The sequence below is a fragment of the Austrofundulus limnaeus genome, unplaced genomic scaffold (assembly GCF_001266775.1).
Source record: "Austrofundulus limnaeus strain Quisiro unplaced genomic scaffold, Austrofundulus_limnaeus-1.0 Scaffold1016, whole genome shotgun sequence".
NCBI lineage: Eukaryota > Metazoa > Chordata > Actinopteri > Cyprinodontiformes > Rivulidae > Austrofundulus > Austrofundulus limnaeus.
In genome coordinates, this window is record NW_013953418.1 from 27,542 (window position 1) to 50,227 (window position 22,686).

The 22,686-nt window shown below is 39.7% G+C and overlaps 1 protein-coding gene across 2 annotated transcripts in view; it reads left to right on the plus strand.

Annotated features, from left to right (window-relative positions):
* LOC106533774 (protein ELFN1) overlaps positions 1-21,773 on the plus strand; it is a 44,528-nt gene extending 22,755 nt beyond the window's left edge. For both annotated transcript variants that reach the window (XM_014030207.1, XM_014030208.1), the window contains 4 exons: positions 10,470-11,165; positions 11,236-11,389; positions 12,046-12,212; positions 14,424-21,773. In XM_014030207.1, the coding sequence (XP_013885661.1) occupies positions 10,912-11,165; positions 11,236-11,389; positions 12,046-12,212; positions 14,424-16,491 (2,643 nt within the window). In that variant the 5' untranslated portion in view covers positions 10,470-10,911 and the 3' untranslated portion in view covers positions 16,492-21,773. The remainder of the gene's footprint in view (positions 1-10,469; positions 11,166-11,235; positions 11,390-12,045; positions 12,213-14,423) is intronic.
* The last annotated feature ends 913 nt before the right edge of the window (positions 21,774-22,686 follow it).

A 22,686-nucleotide genomic window follows, 5' to 3' on the forward strand; every position in this document is an offset into this window, starting at 1 on the left:
TGTGTGTGTGTGTGTGTGTGTGTGTGTGTGTGTATGTTGGGGGGTGGGGTGCAAACACACTGAGGGGACAAATGCTTCTGTGCTTCCCAGAACAGAATGTGTACGGTTTAAAGAGTGTCCCAAGACTCACGGAAATGAATAATTTTTCACACAGTCGGACATATCCGTCCCTCATGGGAATCCTTCAAATCTGTAGTTTAAATCAAGGTAGAACTCCATCGCTGATGTTCCTGTCGCCATTCAGTAGTGAGCAACTGTTAGCAGTTTTGTTGGAATCATCACAGGCCTTCATTTTTTAAAGTAATCTCATTTTATGAACAGACGGACGGAGCAACGGATGAGGTGCTGTGGAGGAATTAGGCCGCGCCCACCCAAACATTGGACTGCTCCTTTAGTGGGGTGGATTAGCATCGGCCACAGCAAATTGCATGCAGACTGGCTGAAACATGTGGATTTTAGAGACAAATGTATGTCACCAGTGTGATGTCTAATTAGGCCACGCCACTCACTTCCTGTTGTGAGGGGATGGAACTWTGATGGTTAAATGTTTCATATGACACATGGTATGGTCGGGCATRCAACAGGGATGACTTTTACCAAGTTTGTTGTATTTTAGCTTTTCTATGTGAAAGTTACAGCTTTCTGTAATTTTAATGTACACACAGACGGACCAACAGACAGAGAGTTTTTCTAAGTCCCTCGCCTTGGCGACAGGGCACAACAGTGCAATACAAGTTTCTGTACATACATAAAAAACWGTTTTTACCTTTTGTGATCTAAAATTTTAAAAAAGGCCCCTCACTTGACTTATTTTAGAACAAAAATGACACAGAGGAGATTACTTTGGGCAAAGATGAACTTAAAAAACGCTCCTTAATTCCAACTTATTCAAAGCAATGACAACTCACATTAATTCATCTTGCACAGCTCCACTGACAGTTTCATACCGCAGCACAGAAATGGGCTTTTACATTTTTCAACTCGTTCAGCACAAACTTACAAGACAAACTCATGAAGATTTCTGTCAGAGCTCGAGAGCTACAAATGGAAAACTGTTCACTTCAAGCATCCATATTTCTGTGTTATGTAAATACATTCATAATTTAGCAGCAATCCTGAAAAGAACTAAAGGCATTGGCAAACAACACGAAAGAGGTTGCGTATGACAATGTGCAAAAGCAACATTAAAACAACCAGAAGTTTTWGGTGTTTTTTTAATGTAAAAAACCTCAAACATACTTGTAATAATCTTATGCCAAGTTTGCAAAAACTGTTAAGAAAACTTCTTCAAGAAATGCTGGTTTCATTTTTGAGATTTTCTGTGCGGTTGTTTTGCAATTGGAGCAGAATGTCTTCTGCAAAGTGTTGTCCTTTGAAATATTAAAACAATTCTTACAAACTATGGAGGACGCTAAAATTAAAAAAAATGAAAGYAACACTATTTGAAGGAATGCATATCTACAGCCACCTTGCATAACAAAGTTTTAATTTGGTATGACTTTCACCTACCAATTCAAATTTACCTGTATCTCTTTAAGATGAAATGAGGAATAATTGTTTTGTGTTATTTTCAATTAGCAATGGCAGCCATCTTGAAAGGGGTTCACTTCAAAAGTTAATCAGCTGTAGATTACCGCCGCTGATTAACTCCAGTGATTACTTTAAGAATTTCATTAAAACATGTCCAGTGATTCATGAGATATCTTGCAAACACACACACGCCTAGCTGTGTCCACCTATACAATTGGGGACATTCCATTGACTTCCATTACATTTCTACTGCCTAACCCTGACCCCTTATCCTAAAACTAACCTCACAGGTACATACCTGACCCTAAACCTAACCTAAACTCAATTCACCTTAGCCCTAAACCGAACCTCCATCCCACCAACGGCTTTTAAACCAAACAATTACTCTGTTTAATTCAGTGATCCCCACATGTAGGTGTTTTGTCTTAAAATGGTCCTCATATGTCACAAAATACTGTACACACACAGAGAGAGATGCAATTATTACATAATTCCTTACCTTCTCTGCAGCAGGTAAAACTTGCAAATTTCTTCAGCCAAAGCAGGTAGAGCTAAGAGTTTTATAGAGCTGTGGAACACCGTGGACCCCGTCGCCCCCGACACATTTCTATCAGCGTGTGCATCGCATTCCATCACACCACTGTCCCTTTTAATTTCCTTCCGTGTGACTGATGAGCAGCTCTTAGAGGTTGGTTTCCTCCTGAGCYGGTTGTGTCTGAGGCAGAGTTAGGAGCACATTAATAACACACACGGCCGTTTATGCACATATGTGCACAGTAAATGTGCACAGTAAACTGAGGTCATTACCACAAGCGACGACAGGCTTCCTGCGGCTCCACATTTCAGTGTGTAGTGGGGCGTCACACACTCAACCAAGTACTCTCATTACTATTCAAAAGCAGTGTGGGAAAACAGCATAGCTGCGAGAGGTCATCAGCAGGAGAAATGGTGATGGAGGGAAAAGGGAAAACAGGAAGACCGACCGCATGTACCCATTTCTGAGGTTGCTTCTACTGTACATTTAAAAAAGTTTTATTTATTTATTTATTTATTTATTTATTTATTTATTTATTTATTTTTGACATTTTGCCATCAATCTGCAACATTTACCACTATTTGCTGCTGTAGCAGCACAAATTCTGATCATCATTTGGGTTTAAAACTCTAGATATCAAAGGAAGACGTATAAAACATTATTTGCATGCCACTATCTGAAGATGATTTATTTATATCAATAATGTTGTAATAAAGCTTGATTTTCTATGATAACAGTTTAATCATGTCATTAATTAAAGATAACCTTTGTTTTTGTAAAGCAGTAGGTTATTATTCACCTATGTATAGACAAGCTTGTTTTTTTTTTTACGATAATGAGAAAATAAACAAAAGTTGTCTTCATCAGAAATCAGGACAGTAACAGTCAACTGTTCAGGGAACATGCATAACTTTTCAATGTTTATTCAGTAAAGGGATTAAAAAAACAAAACATCCTTTTTAAACCTTGGACTATAAAGTGTTCAACCAAACACAACCAGCATGTGTAATAAGCAAACAGGAAGTACCTCTGACACATGCTGAATCCTTATTGTTTGCTCTAGTTGCAGCCGAAGGTTGTGTTTGGCCGAACACCCAAATGTTTTGCAACCCTTTTTAAATTTTTTTACAGTCCAGCGTAAACTAAATTTTTTACAGAAATCCTTCAGTGATCAACACATTACCCTCACCATCTTCCATGTGTCTGGACAGCGATACAGAATGATGAAACTGAGTGTAACATAAGAACCACTCATGTTTGCGTCATGATCATCTCTCTATGTATAGAAAACAAAAAAAAAAATTCTCAAGACAATGTTTGAAGTTCTGCAGTTGTTTGTTATGACAAGATTACACATTTTTAAAATCAAAATAATAAATTAAAATGAGGTAAGTTTTCTTGAAGAAATGAAATAACTTCACCTCAGGAAAATCAGATTATATTAATAATAGATTTTGCTGTTCAGAGCTCTAGTATAAATAGATTTGGCGGTCAGCCAGATTTATCTCACCAAACATTTGGTTTGGAACAACACAATATTTCTGGTCTTTTTCTATCTTTGGTCCATATTTGACAAAACTGGATCACATCATTTTGTGCATTGACAGTGAACCTCCTGATCTATCACATCAGAGTTTAGTTCTGATGCTATTTAATCCTTACTAGATAAAAAAAATCTTAGATTTTACTTTTCATTTGTTTTAATTCAGTTCAAACTGAGTATATACAGTAGCACCAATTATCAACTGATGTCAGGACACAACCAAAAATCAAACAGGTTCAGTTCGTAAATTCACATGAAGTCTATTCAATCCAATTTTATTGCAATTAAATTTAAGAAGTTATAAAATGTCAAACACATTAAAGACTTGACTTAGTTCAACACCAGGATGAGCAGCAATCTGCCTCAACCTGAATCCAACACACCAACAAGCACACCTTTTATAAAAGAGGAGAAATAGAAAAACATCGTAAAGATCCAAGAATCCTCTGTGTGTACCGTAAACATCTGTGATCTATAAATCTCAGCCTAGTCAACACCTGCTGGTTGATTTCCCTTCATTTAATATCAATACAAATGAGAGCATAATCAGAAATGTTCCCACAAGAGAAAACAAACCATCTGGAAGTAAGATCAGCTGAGGAAAAGCAACTGAACCTGGATTATTTGTGGACTTGTAAAGAAACATCTACTCGAGTGTGTTTCACTGTAACTGGTGAGGCTGAAGCACGGTGATTCAAAAGAAATCCTTTGACCTCATTTTTTATCATTTGTTGAGTAAAGAAAAAAACAAGTTTGCATCTCAACATGCAGCATCAGCAAGAAAACMAGACTTTACTAACAAAGATGATTTTTATATAAAGCCAGTTAATAAAAAAATACAGTTTCATTTTTAGTTTGTATCATCAAAGCGAGGACTGCTGGAGTGAAATGAGTGATTGTACAGTATGTTTGTGAGTGCCACAGATCTAAGTGTGAACAACACTTAACACTTGTACTGCTGCAGTCTCACCCTCGTCATCACGTCATCACTCGCTCTGCTCCTGGGACACAATACAAGCAGCAGCAGGAAAGAAAAGTTAGTCATTTTCAGTTTCAGGTTGTTGTTGTTTTTTTTTTTTTACCTATTTCCTTCTTCTTGATTTTTTTTATTTTGACAACTTCATCACACAGCTTTTTTTACCATTGAGACATGTTTATGCTTCCTCTCTTCATCCTTTTATTTATTTTTAAATTAGCACTTAGAGAACTCCCCAGTTTCTCCTATTGTTGCAAACCTGTACATGGAGGAGGAGGAGGAAAAGAGAGCCTTGATGTCCTTTTCAGGGGTGCCACCAAGCCATTGGTTCAGATATGTTGACRACACCTGGGTTAAAATTAAAGCCCAGGAAGTCCAACATTTCACTGATCACATCAACTCTGTGGATGAATATATTAAGTTCACACGAGAGGATGTAAAAAATGGCAGGTTGGCGTTCCTGGATTGTGGTGTCTCAGTCTCAGATGAAGGACAGATGGAAACTGGCGTGTATCGCAAACCCACCCATACAGACCAATATTTGCGTTTTGACTCCCACCACCCACTGGAACACAAGTTAGGAGTGATCAGGACTCTGTACCACAGAGCAGACAGTGTCCCTACAAACCCAGGAGCCAGGCAGAAAGAGAAATCACACACACGACAGGCCCTGGAGCAGTGTGGTTATCCTGACTGGGCTTTCCTGAAAGCAGGCAAGAAACCAAACAGGATTCCAGCTAACCAGGTGAAAATGAAGACCCTAAACCCAGACCCAAACCAGTCTTCATTCCATATGTGTGGGAGTTTCAGAGAAAATGAGATGTTTACTTTCTAAACATGACATCCCAGTGGCTTTCAAACCCCAAAACACGTTACGACAAAGATTGGTTCACCCCAAAGATCCAGTTTCCCTACAAAAACAGAGTAATATAGTATATGCTATTAAGTGCCAGGAGGACTGCGACCAGTTATACATTGGGGAAACAAAACAGCCACTGTTCAAAAGAATGAGCCAGCACAGACGAGCTACTTTGTCGGGTCAGGACTCTGCAGTTTACACTCATCTACAGGCCAGCGGTCACCCTTTCGGGGATGAAGATGTTCTCATCCTTGATAGAGAGGAACGTTGGTTTGAGAGAGGAGTAAAAGAAGCCATTTTTGTGACGAGAAAATATCCACCATTAAACGGAGGTGGAGGCCTCCAGGTCTAGTTGTCCCCCTCTTACAATGTTGTTATTTCCAGTATGACTCAGCCCCCTGTGCATAATAGGGATAAATAGAACACTAATGATCGTCAGGCTGATGGTCCTCTATGGACAATAGGGATATTCAGTGCACTACCGATCTATTGTTAGGCTGAGGGTCCTCTTTCATATGTGAACAGTTTTTGATCGTCATTGTCAAACCTGTTTGTCCACCAGGCACAACTTATAAGTTTGAGTTCATCAGAAACTCCTCAGACTAAAGAAGTCTCTTGGAGGACAGACAAAACATTTCATTAAAAAAAAAACCTGTCCAGAGGACTTACTCATCTTTTTTTTCCTCAAATGAAAAAGTGAAATAATCTGCCAGTGCAATAAGGAAATTGCACTTGGTAAGACTTTATGAAATAAGAAAAAAAAATTCCAGGCTAACAAGATTAATAATCTCACACATTCTTCTCTTGCTTAGAATATCAGTCTCAAAACAAGACCAAAAAGGCTTTTTGGCTGGATATATGAGTGTATGACTTGGTTAAGGCCCTGTCACACTAGACAACTTATGACAACGTATGAAACATTTTTATGTCTAAATTGCTAATAAGTTATATATTTAATCAATTTGTTTGAATTACATTATGTACACACTGAAATGAAACGTCCTGTTGATTTTTCTCAGTTCCATCTTCTAAGTAGATGTCTTCAAAATATTCATAAGTTGGCATACGTTTTCTAGTGTGACAGGACCTTTTGATGGACAATGTTTGCAGTGTAGCTCATGTGTTCTGCATTGTGTTGTTGTCTTGTGTACAAAATAAGTGAGACAAAAAAAATCTGTAATTTTTCAGCTTAAAATTAAAGAAAAAAAACTTCTGAAGTGAAACACTTGACAGCCTGACAGCAGAAAATGTCTGCTGGAATAAAAATGAGTGTAAAAGATTTATACAGCTCATCAACACACCAGTCTTCATCAGAGTCAGGACAGGTAGGATCAGTGAAAAATGGCAGTTTGACCCAGCATCATGTGACAGATTAACATGACAAATCTGCAGTATTAGGGACAGAAATAAAATCATATTTTCCCTCACAGCAGACAACCTGGCAGTCCTTGTATTCCTGCCACAAACAGTAAGAAAATTGTAAATCTTTTGGCAGAAGTAAAGAAAAGTTATAATCCTCCTTGACAAAATGCACCGTTTTTTGTTGTACTTTTTAAGCTCTTTGTTGTGCTTTCTAAATCTCTTCTCAGAACTCTTTAAGTTGTAATGTAAATCTTTTTTTCCTGTTGCTTTTTAGATAATCCAATGACACAGAAATGTCTGGGAGAAGAACTGAATTTCAGATATGAAGATGTTTTGTTGTTCAGAAAGCTTAAAGTACTCTTTTGTATCTTACTTTATTGTCAACTACTTTGTTTTTTGTGCTGCCATTTTAGCCGATTTAGACTTCGTGCTGTAGAAAGGCAGATTATTTTCCTTAACAAAATACTGTATGTCTTTCTACAGAAAACCTCATTCCAGGAGCGAATCTGTTTGTCAGAAATGTGACACACAGCTGTCACCAAGAATTTTATAGAAAAAAACAAGAAAAGTACACAACAAATGCAAAGATAACTGAGGCTGACACTGTAGCAATCATCCTTTCTGTAAAACAAGGTTAGAGCCACCTCAAGTCGCTCACCATATGACGGTTTGTACTGTATAAATTTTTTAATGTGACATGACAGGAGAGTGAGCCGGTCATGATGCTGAGTGCTGGAATATTCCACGGGGTTGTTCTCCAGCTGAGGCTTTGCCCCCCTGTGTGAAAACACACAGCGAGCTTGGAGTGAGGTAAGGAGGCCGATGAATGATGCAAAATGGAAAAGAGGTCGACAGCCTCTTAACAGTTCCTTCTGCATGTATCATGTTAGCTGCTACATGTGTATTTACTTTAAAAAGGGGGCGAGTGCAAGCCTATCTCGCTCTCTGCTGGCCTGCACTCTCATCCCATCATCTGGCCCTTCAGCTGACTTCACTTAGCTCAGTGCAAAGAGGGGTCAGCGAGGAATCTGCCGTCTGGACCGTTCCCAGCTCCGCTTCCTGACTGCACCCTGTGGTTTTACCCTCAACAGTTGGTTTACCCGAGCTCAACCCCTCGGTCAGCAAAATGGACATTTCCTGTGCCGGTGTGAAGCCTGCACGTAGCTGGCAACAGTTCCTGCRCTCTGTTTGGTGACTGAACTGGGTGCTTTGTGGGAGGAAGTCTCACCATCAATTATAGATTGTGCTGACTGGGTGGGAAGGCCTTCCACCCCCACAAACACTTAAAGATGCCAGTGTTCATCTGTGATGTTGATGTAGAGGGCTCAAACTGAAGCTTCAAGGCTTCAAGAATTATGAAACCCTTCCTGAAAAATTACAGCTGGGAAAAAAAAGTCTTATCTAACAGTTTTATAGTCTTCTGAGATCTTTTTGATTTGATGAACGTTTTACTTTTTTTTTCTTAATCTAAATTCCATGTTTGATGTGTTTTTTTCCCAGCTACAAAAAATATCAGTTCATTTCAACTGTTCAACAAAAAAATACCCCAAATTTAATTACCTTTGCTAGATTTCAAAAAGTTACACCATTAAAGTATTTCGGTTCAACAGAACATTGATTTTTCTTTACAAAAGCAATAAAACACTTTTAAAAATCTGTTTTATCATTTCTAAATTAAATAAAAGCATTACTAAAAGGTTAGGAACAGTTAATATCTTATCTTCTGTAGCTGGCTCTATGAATGACTTCAGTTTGGAGAAAAACTGATTTAATTCAGATCTGACAGATCAGCTGACAGTCACCCGCTTCGGATGTTATCATTCATTAAATGTACGTTAATAGCCGTTGTCAGTCCCATAGAATGGCTTCAGACTGTCAGCTGGTTAGTATGAGGCATAAAGCCACTAAGGATTTTTATGCAATCTGGTTCATATGAGGCATAAAGCCACTAAGGTTAATTTTAGAGAAAATGATGTGGGCTACGATAAAGAAGACCTGACTCCGGCAGTAGCAGATTGTTGCATTCCAACGTATATGGCACTGGTAACCCACTAGAGAGCACTGTCTGGACAGTCTGAAGCCATTCTATGGGACTGATAACCACTAATAACATCCATTTAATGGACTGATAACATCTGAAACGGCTGTGACAGTTTGATTGTGGCCAGGAGCAAAGTGGATTGTTGCTGTCTTTAAACACCTCTAAACTCAAAGATTCAATAGCAGTTCACGTAAACACTATTTAATGCATCTTAACATTTCTGTCAATTTGGCATTAGACCGTTATTGATTCCGAATTTTCTGGTTATTTACAAGGACAAATAGCATCAGCAGCAGCTGAGTAGCCTCTACAGGGCAGCCTGGGGCACTTCACACAAGAATATCACTGTATTTCTGCTGGAATAAGCACCCAGTGCAAACCTCACTGTACGCGTAAAGGTTTAAATCTGTGTTTGGATGAACTAGTATGATATTTATGAGGATTGAGTTAAACAGCAGCCACTTTGGGCTTAGACCTACTTATCTTTACAAGCTGGTTTAAAGTTGGATTTGAAGTTTTGTTCTCCAAATTTCATCAACAGTGAGTTATTTATTGTTCATTGCCTTTCTGATATATCCTCAAAAGGTCTGAATGTTCCAGGCCTGAGACAATACAAAGTAAAACCTGACAGAAGCCCACTCTGACACTGACTGACTCTTACATCACTGTGCTCCTGTGTGTCCTGCTCAGTATGCTGCAGACTTTCAGGAAATGTGAGAAACTTGTTAAATGTTTTAGGTGGAAAACCTCATTTCATTGACAGCCAGAACTGAGAGACAGAGGCTAGTAGACTGAAAGGATAAAATAGTTCAAAACAGCTTTGTCCCGTTCTCAAAAACTATCGATTATATCTGTCCTCCGTGTCAGATCGGAGGTGGCACATTGGAACCTCTCTGCCTCGCTATTCAACTGTAGTCAATACGTAGAGAACAATGGCCAATTTCTTTCCAGCATCACTTTTTCTTCTCTTCATCACTACAAACGTCACTTCCTGTTTGTTACTTTTAAAGCTGAGAAGGAGGCTTTTCAAAACAGCAGCCTTTATTCTCCCAAATTCCTCAAGCAGGCAGAGTTGCATCATTTTCTCTTCCCAGCATCCTCTTTGTCTCACAGAGTTGCTGCCTCCTCATGTGAGGATCACATCCGTATTTTCCCTCACTTTTTACTGAAGGAGACTTGCAGCAAGTCTCCCATCTTATAAATTTGTTTTAAGGAAGTGTTTTATTTAGGGCATATAAACTAATTAGATACAGATTTAGAGCCATGGCCATTCTTAGCCCAGCCCTAACAAGGCCCTGAGGCTGAGGGAGCTGCAAGAAAATGTGTGAATTTACAGCAAAAATAAGCTTCTGAAATCTGCAGGTGCTTGCTGTGTATCAGCACCAGTGTTCACACTAACCGTAATGGTTAGATAATGTCTTCAGAGCAGAAAAAATAAGTGTGTGTGCGTAAATAAATGTGTGTGTTTGCCACATGAGACGTCTTGGCGAGAGGGAATAACTTCCTCCGTCTCATCATGTTAACAGGGTGAGGTTTGTTGTATCTCACAAACAAACCTCTGTGTTTCATTAGAGATCCTGTTTCTAACCCTCTTCTCTTGTCTCTGTTCTTCTCTCCCACCAGGGACACGTTCTCACGTTAGGTACGGAGCAACAAGCAGCGAGGAAGAATGAGAAGAGCTGCTTGTCAAATCAAGGAAACGGATGGCCACAGAAGACACGATCACCAATCTGGCGCCAGGACAAATTCAAATTGCCAATTTATACATGAAATATACAATGTGACCCAAAATTAATCTATTAATGTTGTTAAGGTTGAGACACATACTGCCAGTCAAGTGCCATATCCCAATCCTGCTACCACTCCTCCTTCGGTTTTCTCCGATTTCTTCATTTTAACACAGCTGAGAAAGTGAAACTCACTCATGTTGTATGTAAAAACAGTCAGAGCAACTGTTCCTTAAAACGTTACGAGGTAAAACAAGTTCTTGTTCCATTTCCAATGGCTCAAGCAGCGAGCACCGATGAAGACTGAATAAGYGAAAATCTTTGGCTGGCTCTCTCCAATGGATATTGCAGCAACATCCCAAATGGCTCAGAGTACAGGGCGGCTGAGGCGTAAGACGGCTGGAGGTTCTTCATCAGGGATCTTATCCACGGCCAGCTCCTTCCTGTGTTGGCTCGTCCTGCTGTCAGTGCTGCGTTTGCCAATGGTAACAGCTGACTGTTGGCTTATCGAAGGGGAGAAAGGCTTTGTGTGGCTGGCTATCTGCAGCATGAACCAGCCCCCCTTTGAGGCCATCCCCACCCATATGAACAGGTAAGAAAACAAACAAAAAGAAAAAGTAGCTTCAGTCAAACATCTACAGACCTTACACGTCTTTCCACAGCACTATAATTGATCTACGGCTGAACGAGAACAAGATACGGTCCGTCCATTACTCATCGCTGAGTCGCTTCGGAAACCTCACCTATCTGAACCTTACCAAGAACGATATCAGCTACGTGGAAGATGGAGCGTTCTCGGCACAGTTCAACCTGCAGGTAAGCGTCATCAAAAGTTATTAGTCTGTTAGAAAAATATCTTATGAACCAATTGAATAAACTAATAAAATCACTTTTCAAGCAAGAACAGAGAAAAAGAAAATGTAGTGCAGTTTGTTTGATCAGTTTTCAAATGCTTGCAGGGTGTTCATAACAGAGCAGCTGATGCAACACAGTGGGTAAAAAAGCTTCTATTTTAACAAAGCACATATTAAAAAAAGGGGGGAAATATTTTTAAAGACAAGACAAAAATAATTGCAAGGTGCCAATTTTTTTAAGAACCGTTTTAAATAAAAGATTTAAAATAATAATTTAAAACAATGATTCAGTGCCTCCATTCTTCTTTTATTATGTAAATAAAAGCAGAATGACTTCCAGAAATATCCAGGCAGAGTTTCACCATACCGAGTCATAATGAGCTGTCATGCTTACACGTCTACCCGAGCTGCCGGAGCGATGCCAGGAGGTAAAACGTGAACAAGAAAGATCTGAGTAAACACGGCGCAGCGTTGCGGCTTAGATCACCATGTGAAAAACTAGCTATACTGAAGCGTCAGCCGCTTGTTCTGTTTGTTTCCATCTTGTAGTGAGCAGCGTCCTGGCACAGAATGACTCTTCAGAGATTAGGATAATCCCACTTGTCTTTGTCTCCCCAGGTTCTCCAGATGGGCTTTAACAAATTGAGGAACCTGACAGAGGGGATGCTGCGAGGCCTGGGCAAGCTGCAGTATCTCTACCTGCAAGCCAACCTCATTGAGACTGTTTCACCCAACGCCTTCTGGGAGTGTCCCAACCTAGAGAACATAGACCTGTCCATGAACAGGTACTGTCTGAACCCACATCTGTGTGAGAGCATCAGGAAAACGTGCTGTAGCTGTGCTGAATGAAGGTTTAATTTTTAACAAACCAAATTATGTTAGGCACAAAGTAAATAAAACCAAGGCTAAAATATGTCATTAAATACAAAATACTTTTACATTTTTAAAGGAACAGTGTGTAGGATTTAGTCAATTCTTTTAGCCGAAATTGAGATAATCACTAATGACAATAATAAAAAACATGTCTAATCATTGCCGACAAAGACCTTGTTTTATTATTTTTACCTTATAAAAAGCTGTTTATATCTCCATGGTCGCGGGTCGCCACACAGGCAGCCACCATCTTGCACCGCCATCTTGTCTACGAAGGCTCATGAAGGACAAACTGCGGTGGCGGTGTCAAAAACGGTTTTAGTTGTAATATTATAAATGTAATATTTGTTGTCTCTACGTTTAYATGGACAAAAGTAATCGGATTAAACAGCCGTTCGGAATAAAACAGCGTCATGTAAACAGCGTCATGTAAACAGCCCGTTCCGATTATTCTGCTCCGATTGAGCTCGATCCGAATGAATTTTTAATCCGAATGAAAARGGTGGGTTATGCCGATTGATAATCGGAATGAGGTTCATGTAAACACTTAATCGGATCATCTTATTCTGACTGTAGAAAACTGACCTGTGTGCATGTCTGCTGACTTTCATTCACCTGGTGGGACAGCAGCGCTCCAGCTGCGCTGCACCGTGCAGAACTTTTCCTCCTCGCTCTCTTAACAGATAAAAAAGGAGGCAAACAGCAGAGACGTTGCTTTGCAAGAAATAAAAACAAAAAGCACGTATTGCTTCATCTGCAGGCTGCAGCTCAACCGAGGAGTAACGGCGTCTCTACAGTTATTAAAAGCTGACACAGGTCAGTCCTAAGCGCACAGAGGAGCTTTGTTTACGTTTGTAACACGGAAGTAGAGCTGAAAGTTTGCAACACTGCGCATGTCCGGACTTTTATTCTGAATAAAACTCCGGTGCATGTAAACAATTTTCATGGTCGGATTGTGTCCATGTAAACTGTACATTCGGATTATTTAATCTGAATACATTTCAATCCGATAAAAACATTTTGTGCATGTAAACATAGCTGGTATATTTTTACTTATTAAAGCTCATAATCTTACCACTTGAAACATCACTAGCCCTGAAGCTGCTGGTAGACATCGCGTTTGGAATTATCAAAGGTTTTTGACACCTGAGAGACACCGTGGCAACTCCTTTGCATTTGGAAGCGGGGGGTGGGGGTGGGGGGAGGACCAGGGAGGATGATTCAACCACTCAACCACTAGATGTCACTGAAAACAACAAATCCTACACACTGTGCCTTTAATCTGTGACCTTTTTAAATTATTACTATTAACACTGCTAATGTGACTTGAAGTGTTTAATGCTAGTTTTTTTCATATGTGAACATGTAAAGAATGTTAAATTATTATGTAGATAAAGAAAGCTACTGCTTTCCTTAATGATAAGGAAATTAATTACTGTTTATTTTGGTTTCTACTATCAGTTTTGGAAAAAAAGAAGAAAAAAAAACTAATGGAAACAATCCTGATTCAAATGTACTTTAATTTATTTACTGTTATCTAACCAGGCAAATCCCATTGAGATCACAGATCTCTTTTGCAAGGGTGGCCTGGGCCTGAATGCAACATTTTACATATTTTTGTGCCGTGGGAGAAACTAGAGTGCCTGGAGAAAACCCACGCATGCACAAGAAGAACATATGATCTCCGGACAGAAAGACCCCAGGTCCAACCTGGGGATCAAATCCAGGACCTTCTTGCTGTGAGACATCAGTGCTAACCACTGAGCTACAGTGCTCAGTGGTTTAACTTTTTAGACTTAAAAGATTATAAATATTTAATTGTACTCATTTCTAGATCAAAAATAGCAAGAGTCCTTATATTTGCAAATTGTTATATGATGGTAAATTGAAAAAAAAAGTATAAAATGTCTCTTGTAGGCACGTCGTATCTAAACAAAAAAAGTGAAGAAACTGAAGAGTTGTAAGCACTGGTGTCATCTTTCTAAAATCACCTGTTGCCATCTACATCATATCGACCATTGATTGCAGGCAGAAATTACCCAAATCAGATTTTTTTAAACCATGTGTGACCTAAAAAGGTGTATTTTCTACCTAAAATTCTCATTCTCTGTGCCCAACTTTAGGATCCAGGTTCTGGATGGGAATTTGTTCTCTGGGCTCTCCAAGTTGACCACCTGTGAACTTTACACCAACCCTTTCAGCTGTTCTTGTGAGCTCCTGGGTTTCCTGCGCTGGCTTTCAGCTTTCCCCAACAGGACCAGTGAGAGGATGGTGTGTGACACCCCTAAAGGTTTATCTGGATACAACTTAATGAGCCAGAATCCACTCATGTCCACACCGCGCAACGCTCTGTATGCACTCAACACTGCATGTGTAGACGACGGCAGTAGCGTGACACCTTTTTACGTGATCGACCCTACCCCCCAAATGCCAGACTTTGTCTCTCCCTGTGGATTGGATGACTGTGCTTCTGGGACCCCTCCTGATGAGATCATAAGCTCAAGCTCCATTTTCCCCGATGCCAAGCCAGTCATGACCGTAAAACAGATTTCACCTTCACTCTATGTGTTAACCGTTCAGATTCCTTACCCATACAAAAAAATGTACATCCTAATGCTTTATAACAACAGCTTCTTTACAGACATTCAAAATCTCAAGAAGGAAAAAGAAGACATTGAACTGAAGAACCTAAAACCAAACACTAACTACACATTCTGTGTGGCTTCCATACGAAACTCCCTGCGCTTCAACCACACCTGCCTCACCATCCCGACTCGCGGCAAAGCGGGGGTAGAGAAGGCGCCCAATCAGTCGTCCGCCACCCACTACATCATGACTATTTTAGGATGTCTGTTTGGCATGCTGCTCTTCCTTGGCCTTGTCGTTCACTGCCTGAGGAAAAAGAGGATCATGGAAGAGAAGGAGAGAAAGATGAACAGGATCCAGAGGACTCTGATAGAGCTCAAATATGGTGGAGAGGGAGATATAGAAGGAGGAAGTGGGGGATCTGTTTCACAAAAGCTTGCTRCAGGGGACAGCCTGCCCAGAATGCCCTACCTGCCCCAGGGCGGTGAGATAGATCCATACAAGCTGCAGGAAGTGATAGAAACACCAGGGCACAAGTCTGCCAAACTTAACTACATGGAGGTTAGAGGCTCTGGCATTGAAAAGGAAAGAGAACGGGAGAGAGAGAGGGAGATGTCACCACAAGCCAACCCACAGGGCTCAGTGGCAGAGATCTCCACCATCGCTAAAGAAGTTGATAAAGTTAACCAGATAATTAACAACTGTATAGACGCTCTCAAGTCTGAGTCCACGTCCTTTCAACAAGGAATCAAATCTCCCTCTGCGGGTGGAGGAGCTGTTTCAAATGAAGAGCCACAGCTTGTACTTCTATCTGAGCAAGGAGAAAGAGGAGGCGAGTTCCTTTCCCCGGTGTATAAAGGAGGACGAGGAGGGAGAGAAGAAAGGGGGAGGAATTACCATCACACGCTGCAACGACACCATAGTATGGAAGCGCCTCCAACTTCCAAAAGGCCAAGCACCTCCTCTTCTCCTGGCTCTGCCCGGAGCCCTCGCTCCTTCCGTTCAGAGGGAGGGTACCACTCCTCGGAGTCCCGGTACATCGAGAGAACCTCACCTGGGGAAAGAGGAGGTGGTGGTGAAAGAGAGGCCATTCGTACTGCTAACCCTGCTGCAGCCATCTTACGAGCTGAAGCCCAGCGAATACGCCAGTACAACGAACACCGCCACTCTTATCCCGGCTCCCAGCAGCACCTCCAGGAGCTGCAGCACCACCCGCAGATCCTGCAGGAGCTCCATCACCACCCAGGGGCCCGGAAACCCTCTGTGTTGGATCCCCTCACTCTCAGCAGACAGGCTAAGCAGCGCGAGCTAGCCTACTCCCAACTTTCACCACATTACCCGCTCTCGCCCCAGTACCACAACCTCAGCTACTGCTCCAGTCCTGAGGAAGACGAGGAGGAGGAGGGGCTCCTCTGCACCCCTACCCTCGGACTCTGGGAGAGGTTCAAACTGCACCGTAAGAGGCACCGGCAGGCCTCCTTGGAGGATGAAGGGTATGTGGCGGCTGGACACGCATTGAGACGAAAAGTTCAGTTTGCCAAGGATGAAGATCTTCATGACATACTTGACTACTGGAAGGGTGTGTCTGCCCAGCAGAAAGCTTAAATACATATTTGAAGACCCCAAATACCTTGAACATGGAACAGCAACACTAGATTCATTACATACTGACACAGCTACAAAGACATTTTTATTAAAGACCTGTAAATATGCACAATCGCACACAAGACCCACTGGACCACATTGCACATACATGTTTACACACAAACACACACTTTACACAAACTAAGCCTTTTTCCTCCCAGAATATGGATGAGGACCAAACAATTATATTACACAGAGTTAAAAAAAATACATAATTGAGACTGAGTTACTTTTTTGTAATGTAATGGAAATTATAGCTCAGACTTATGTAGCTATTTGTAAGTTTTGATTGAATAGAAATAGAATCAATATAAAGAATAGAAACCTTAAATGTTGTTGGAAAACCCATCCTGAAAGCAGATACGTCATCAAACATGGCTGCTGTAGGTGAACCTTCCCAAACACAGCAATCCTCAAAACAGGGACTGATCAAGAATTGCTTTGCTGGGGAGGTTTTTCCTCGTTCCACCATCCGTGGTGCAGGCAGATGAGCAGACATTTGAAAAAACATTTCTGCTATGTCTGAGACTAAAAACATCAAAACAACTCATTCTGGATGGGTCGCCAGACAACAGTAATATCTAACTGTGCTGAGATTACGTAGGTAGCTCTTACCGGAGAGTGAATATAATGTGCCAAATCAACCGAGGGGGTAGTAGAGCCCTACTGTGTACTAACTAATTCTCACCAMTGTTTTTAAATACAGAATTTAAAAAGTATATTATGTTAATATAATTCATTATTATTATTCTCATTACTGGTCTTCTTCTTATTCCTATGATCATTATAGTTTTATTACTTGACTATGGCATGGCTATATTGTGTGACCGTGTTTTTCCCCCCACTGTTTTTGAACCTCTTGACTGAGAAGTGCACAAAATGACAAGACAAACATTATTACAACAGACATTTGAGTCCTTTTCAACAAGAGGAATGTGCTCTCTCTTTTTTCTGAGCCAAAAACAAGTCGGCCTTTTCTCTTGGTAAACCTCTAACACATGTTTCTCATCCTCCTAAAGGGTAACGCTGTACAGATGACAGAAAAGTTCTATATTTGCCACAGAGGTGACTGTTTTGTTTGTACTACATGGTTTTTGAAATCTTTCAGACTTTTCAGAAATCGGAGTCCCATGTTAAGTGTCTACCTGCTTGCTTACACTGGTACGTTTTTGATTTTGAAATTGAACAAAAAAAAGTTCTTATCTTGATGAATGTCCAATTCCCAAAAGGGAAGCATACCTGCACTGTTCAAAATCATAAAACGACCTTTAGGGAACGAGCTAAAACTCTCAGCTTCCTTTTTGATAAAACTGTAGGTTCCACTGTGTTTTATGAACATTTCATTTTCTTCCCAAGATTTTAGCTATTCTTTATTTTATTTATTTTTTTGGTGGGGGGGGGGGACTCCTCTGGTTCCACTGTGGTGCCATAGTGCCAACTTGATAAATCACAAGTGTTTAACCTCTTCTGCTTCACATCAGTACATGTCAGTTTGCCAAACCGAACTACAATTTGCACAAAAAATAAAAAAATCCACCATCATTGGCTCACTGATCCCCTTCTATCCTCAAATCATTTTCTGAGACCAAAGTACTGTGGTAGTAAATTGACTCCTAACCCACACACACATCACCATAACCAGGACCATGCTATGGATGTTTTTCAGCTTGCGTCAGAAAATCATGGGCTTTTTGTTTAATAGTAGGATGGCAAACTTTGCTTCCTTGTGTGATGTATTTTGAAGGTCAAAATATCCCATTATAATCAAAGAAAATGGTTTATCACATGCTTAGAAAAATGTGTCAGGAGAACAAACCAAACTTGCCTTTTCATCATTGCCCAAAGAATGACCTAGAACAGAGGACTAAATGAATTGCAGCTAGGCCTGTCCTGATGTGCAATAAATCAATCACATGCTAAACTACAATGAGGTAGATAAATTTAAAAAGAGGATGAAAAGTTTAATTTGCCCGCTTGTTTGTTTCTTTGCGTCTCCCCCTTTTCTATAGCATAAAGAGGAGTGGACTCTGGTGTCAGGTAGTTGCCAGGTGCATGATCTCATAACCTCTGCAACACGAGGGCCCCATGAACAGGTGTTTAGCTAGAGGGTAGTTTTCCAACACTTCAAGGCTTGGTCAAGGAACTGTGATGAACTTTGGGTTAGCCAAGAGTATTTTTTTACAGGACATAAATTTTGGAAACTTCTTAAATAGCACGCGGGCGACTGCAATTATTTTACGAAGCGAGAGGAAGACGCAAAAAGAATGAATTGTGCTGGCTTGGATAGAGGAGGTGGGTAGCAATGTTACAGCTTCACCAGCTGTTGTGTGTTGTTTCCACAAACTTCGCTCATGTTCCGTCCATAAATTTACATAAATTTTGTACAGGACAGTAAATTTTGTAAGCAGCATGAGGGAGACCACAGTTTGTTCATGACGCCAGAGGAAGAATAGAGGAGGTGGGAAGTGATTTTACAGCTAAAGCAGCTGTTGTGTGTTGTTCTTCCGATCTCTGGTCAGTCCCAAAGAGTTTTATTTTATTTTTTTACATAGGCCTACACAATTTCATAAACTTCCATAAGCTTCATTAGTGGGGGTGGGGATGGCTTCATTTTATTAGTTTATAAAGGTCTCAGAACAATATTATTGTTTATCGCAATCGTTTCTGAGACATTTTAATGTTCAGCAAAATTTGTTTTGCAGCTTGAAGCTATATATCATATAGAGACACATCTTTGGGAAAACTTTGTAAAGAGGTGAAAAAGTAACATACTATATCTTCATGTAGAGAATTTTTTTTATTTTTTTTATTTTTTTTTTGGAGGGAAAATCCTGTGTACCATCAAAACCAAGAGTGTAGACTTTGTTAAAACTTAGCCTGCATGACCGCTGCACCTGTTACATTAATAAACTCTCATATTTCAAAGGAGATGAGTTACAAAGTTATGAAGACTTCAAAGCATGCAGGCAGCTGACTCAAGGATAGTTACCCTACTGTACACCCAGCTGTCCAGAAGGTACTGAAGTTTCCCCAACACAGGCAAGATGACTTGAGTGTGTGCTTAATTACACTAGACTCAATTAGGGGCTTGTAAGGAGATTTAATGTGAAAGTATTATTGTAATGTGTCGCTATAATGCAAAGTGTTATTTAATCTACCCTACTTGTGTTGAAGATAGAAAGGCTATGTAGAGGCAACGCCATCTTTGGGTTCTATATGAGGATTAACCTCTTGCATACCCATCGAGTGCTGAGAGTTGTAAACAGACTTGTGCTTTCGCAGGGGTTTGAGTCAAGTGGCCACTGTTAAAACTAGAGAGAGAGAGAGATTTGCCAAGAACAGATTGGAGGAAATTAAACAAAAGACAGCAAACCCTTGAAACCATGCAGCTGCCAAAATCCATTACAATCCCTGTTATGGATTGTTCTTTGTGAAATGATGAAATGACATTCTTAATTTTTCATCTAGGAAGTTTTTATTCTGTTGTTCAGTAAAAAAATAACCATTTTGCTGATTTTAGTGGGAAATTAAATATTTTTAGAATAAAATACAAATGTTTACCTCTCATGAGCAGGTAAACAGAGGTTACATGATTGTCTAATGTATGCCGGAGGGGCTGCATGGACCCACCATCACACAGTCACTACATTAGCACACACCCACTCATGCAATCATGTTCATACAAAGAGATGAATGTATTCTTTGATAAGTTATCTCTGTTTTGCAGCTGGTTTCTGATGTACGAGCAGAGAGGTCTTTGTTTTCGACTTGTTTTCTCTTTAGAGAACAGCATTCAGATTGCTAAAAGTGCTTCAGAACCGGAGATAAATAAAATAATAATTGGCTTTTCTACTAAATTAATTGACCAAATTAAAATCAACAAAAAAAAACAGCTTGTGACAAAAGACCAAGCAGTCACTGCAGCTGTTTTTGTTGAAGTATTGATGAAATTTTATGTGAAAAGTGTAATTAGTATCACGTGTTTGGTGAGAAGATGCTGTGTGTAATATATAAAAAATATCTGCAGGATTTAGGCACTGGGAGAAAAATAGACATGGCCATGTGTTATACTGTTGAATAATCTACAGAAACTTTGCTTCCTCATAAATAAGAAGACTGTAAACCAGGGATGGAGTCAAGAAAAATTAAATTAAGCAGATTTTGCAGCTAACAAATCCTGTAGTATTCAGATTATTGACTATGATTTGAATGTTTGAATAAACATTCAGAGCAAATTGCTCTCACTTTGCTTTTTGGTATGTAACAGAATTGACTCCAACCTTGAACACAACAGAACAACAGAGCAGGCAAACAATAAAATGTTCATTGCTGTGCTGAAACACTGTAAAATAATATAGTTATCTGTTTAAATAAGTCCAGAATGCTCAAGTCATTAAATCCTGGTTAAAGCCATAATCATGGGTTAGTAAAATCCCCATTGTTTGTAGCACTGCAGAGCACATTTGTTGTGTAGATAAAAAAGGTTGTTTTATTATTATTATTATTTCTCTTTAGTCTGCAGCAGCTATGACGGTTTCTCTAACGATCCAACCATTCAGTAAGAAAACCTTTGAGCTGTGCTTGGTTGTGCATTAAACGCCCCAGATTGTGGCTTTAACTAAACAACGGCCTTAAAACATTTGRTTTCTTTCATCTTTTTAACTTTAGCGTTGATTTTAAAGCTAAAACAGAAACAAGAAAACTACTTTCCTGACGGCAATTTTATAGTTGCTTGATTCTTAAGCCTCACTTGAGCATTCTCTGAGTAAAGGTTATATAAATGTAGCGATGTATTAAATTATGACTTTTGCTTTTTTTTTTCCTTTTTTTTTAAATTCTGTTCATGAACAGAATCAGCCTGAATTTGTCTTGTGTCAGAGAGTAGCATCCAGAACAATCCACCAACAAGAAGGTGGGTGAAGTAACCAGTCTACAGTGACCACAATCAGCAGTGCTATTCTTTGAGCCTTGATGAAGAAAAGCTGTCTTTGAAACAGCAGTGCTCAGAAAGTGGAAACAAACTGAGGGACTATTGACGAGACGGCCGTGACAATGGAGCATGCTGCAAGGAACACCTCAGTGGAAGCTTGTGTTATATTTCTTCTATCAAATGACTCAGGAGCGAGAAAAGAAGAGGGAGCTCAAAGAGAGGAAAAAAATGCTCTGCCATTGGATCTCTCAGAGGCTTTCTTTTATTTCTTGTTGAAAACTTAAAATGAGCACAATAAAATAGCCTTCCTTAACACGGTTTTCTTTCCTGGAGAAATCACGTGTATGATCAAAAGTTGTACTCATCCCACACTTCACCGAGGTTTGGTTTTTACTCTGGAGAAAATGTTTACAGAAGCTTTTCCACATTACAAAATAATCAAGTAGATCCATTGGTGTTATTTCTTACGATTTTAAAAGCCTTAATTTTAACAAARTAGTGGGGAATTGTTGTTTGTGGTGCTTAGTGTTGAAAAATTCAACAAAAAAATCGATTTTTATTATACTACTTTGAATACTTCAGTCTATCCATAGCGTTCAGTGTGCAATCAATTTAACCTTGTCTTAATAATCAGTATTGATGGTGAAGTCCATGAATTAGTACAGACTGTGCTTCAGGAAGAAATTTGTCAAGCAACTGGATAAAGACTAGACTTTGTAGGAGTTTTGAACTTGAAATGAAAAGAAAAAAAACTCTTCAGTCTGATGGCATTCTGCTTGCAAAGGAATTTGATTTATTCTGCCAAGAATGGGTCTCATTTCAACTCAATTTCCATTTTRCTGCCCTGAATCTGTTTAAAAGTGAAATCATATCATGCTCATATTCTCTTTAGAACTTTAACAATGTGGTACTTGTTTAGTCACAGCAAGAAAAGGAAGGAAAACCAAAAAAAATTGATAAAAAAATATTTCAAGTAAAATCCTAATCTATGATCTAGATAGACAGATTAGAATCAGGGGTGTCAATCTCATTTTCACAGAGGGCCACATGAACGTTACTGTTGCTCTCAAAGGGCTAGTTATGATCAAATTTGACTAAACGCGAAACAAGACGTTGTCTTATTGCAACATCTGAGCACCACTGCTGTAGTTTATGGTCAATGCTGGCTTTAAAGCAGCATACATTTATTTTAAGGTATTCACATCAGGGGTTGAAGCCAGAGGGGG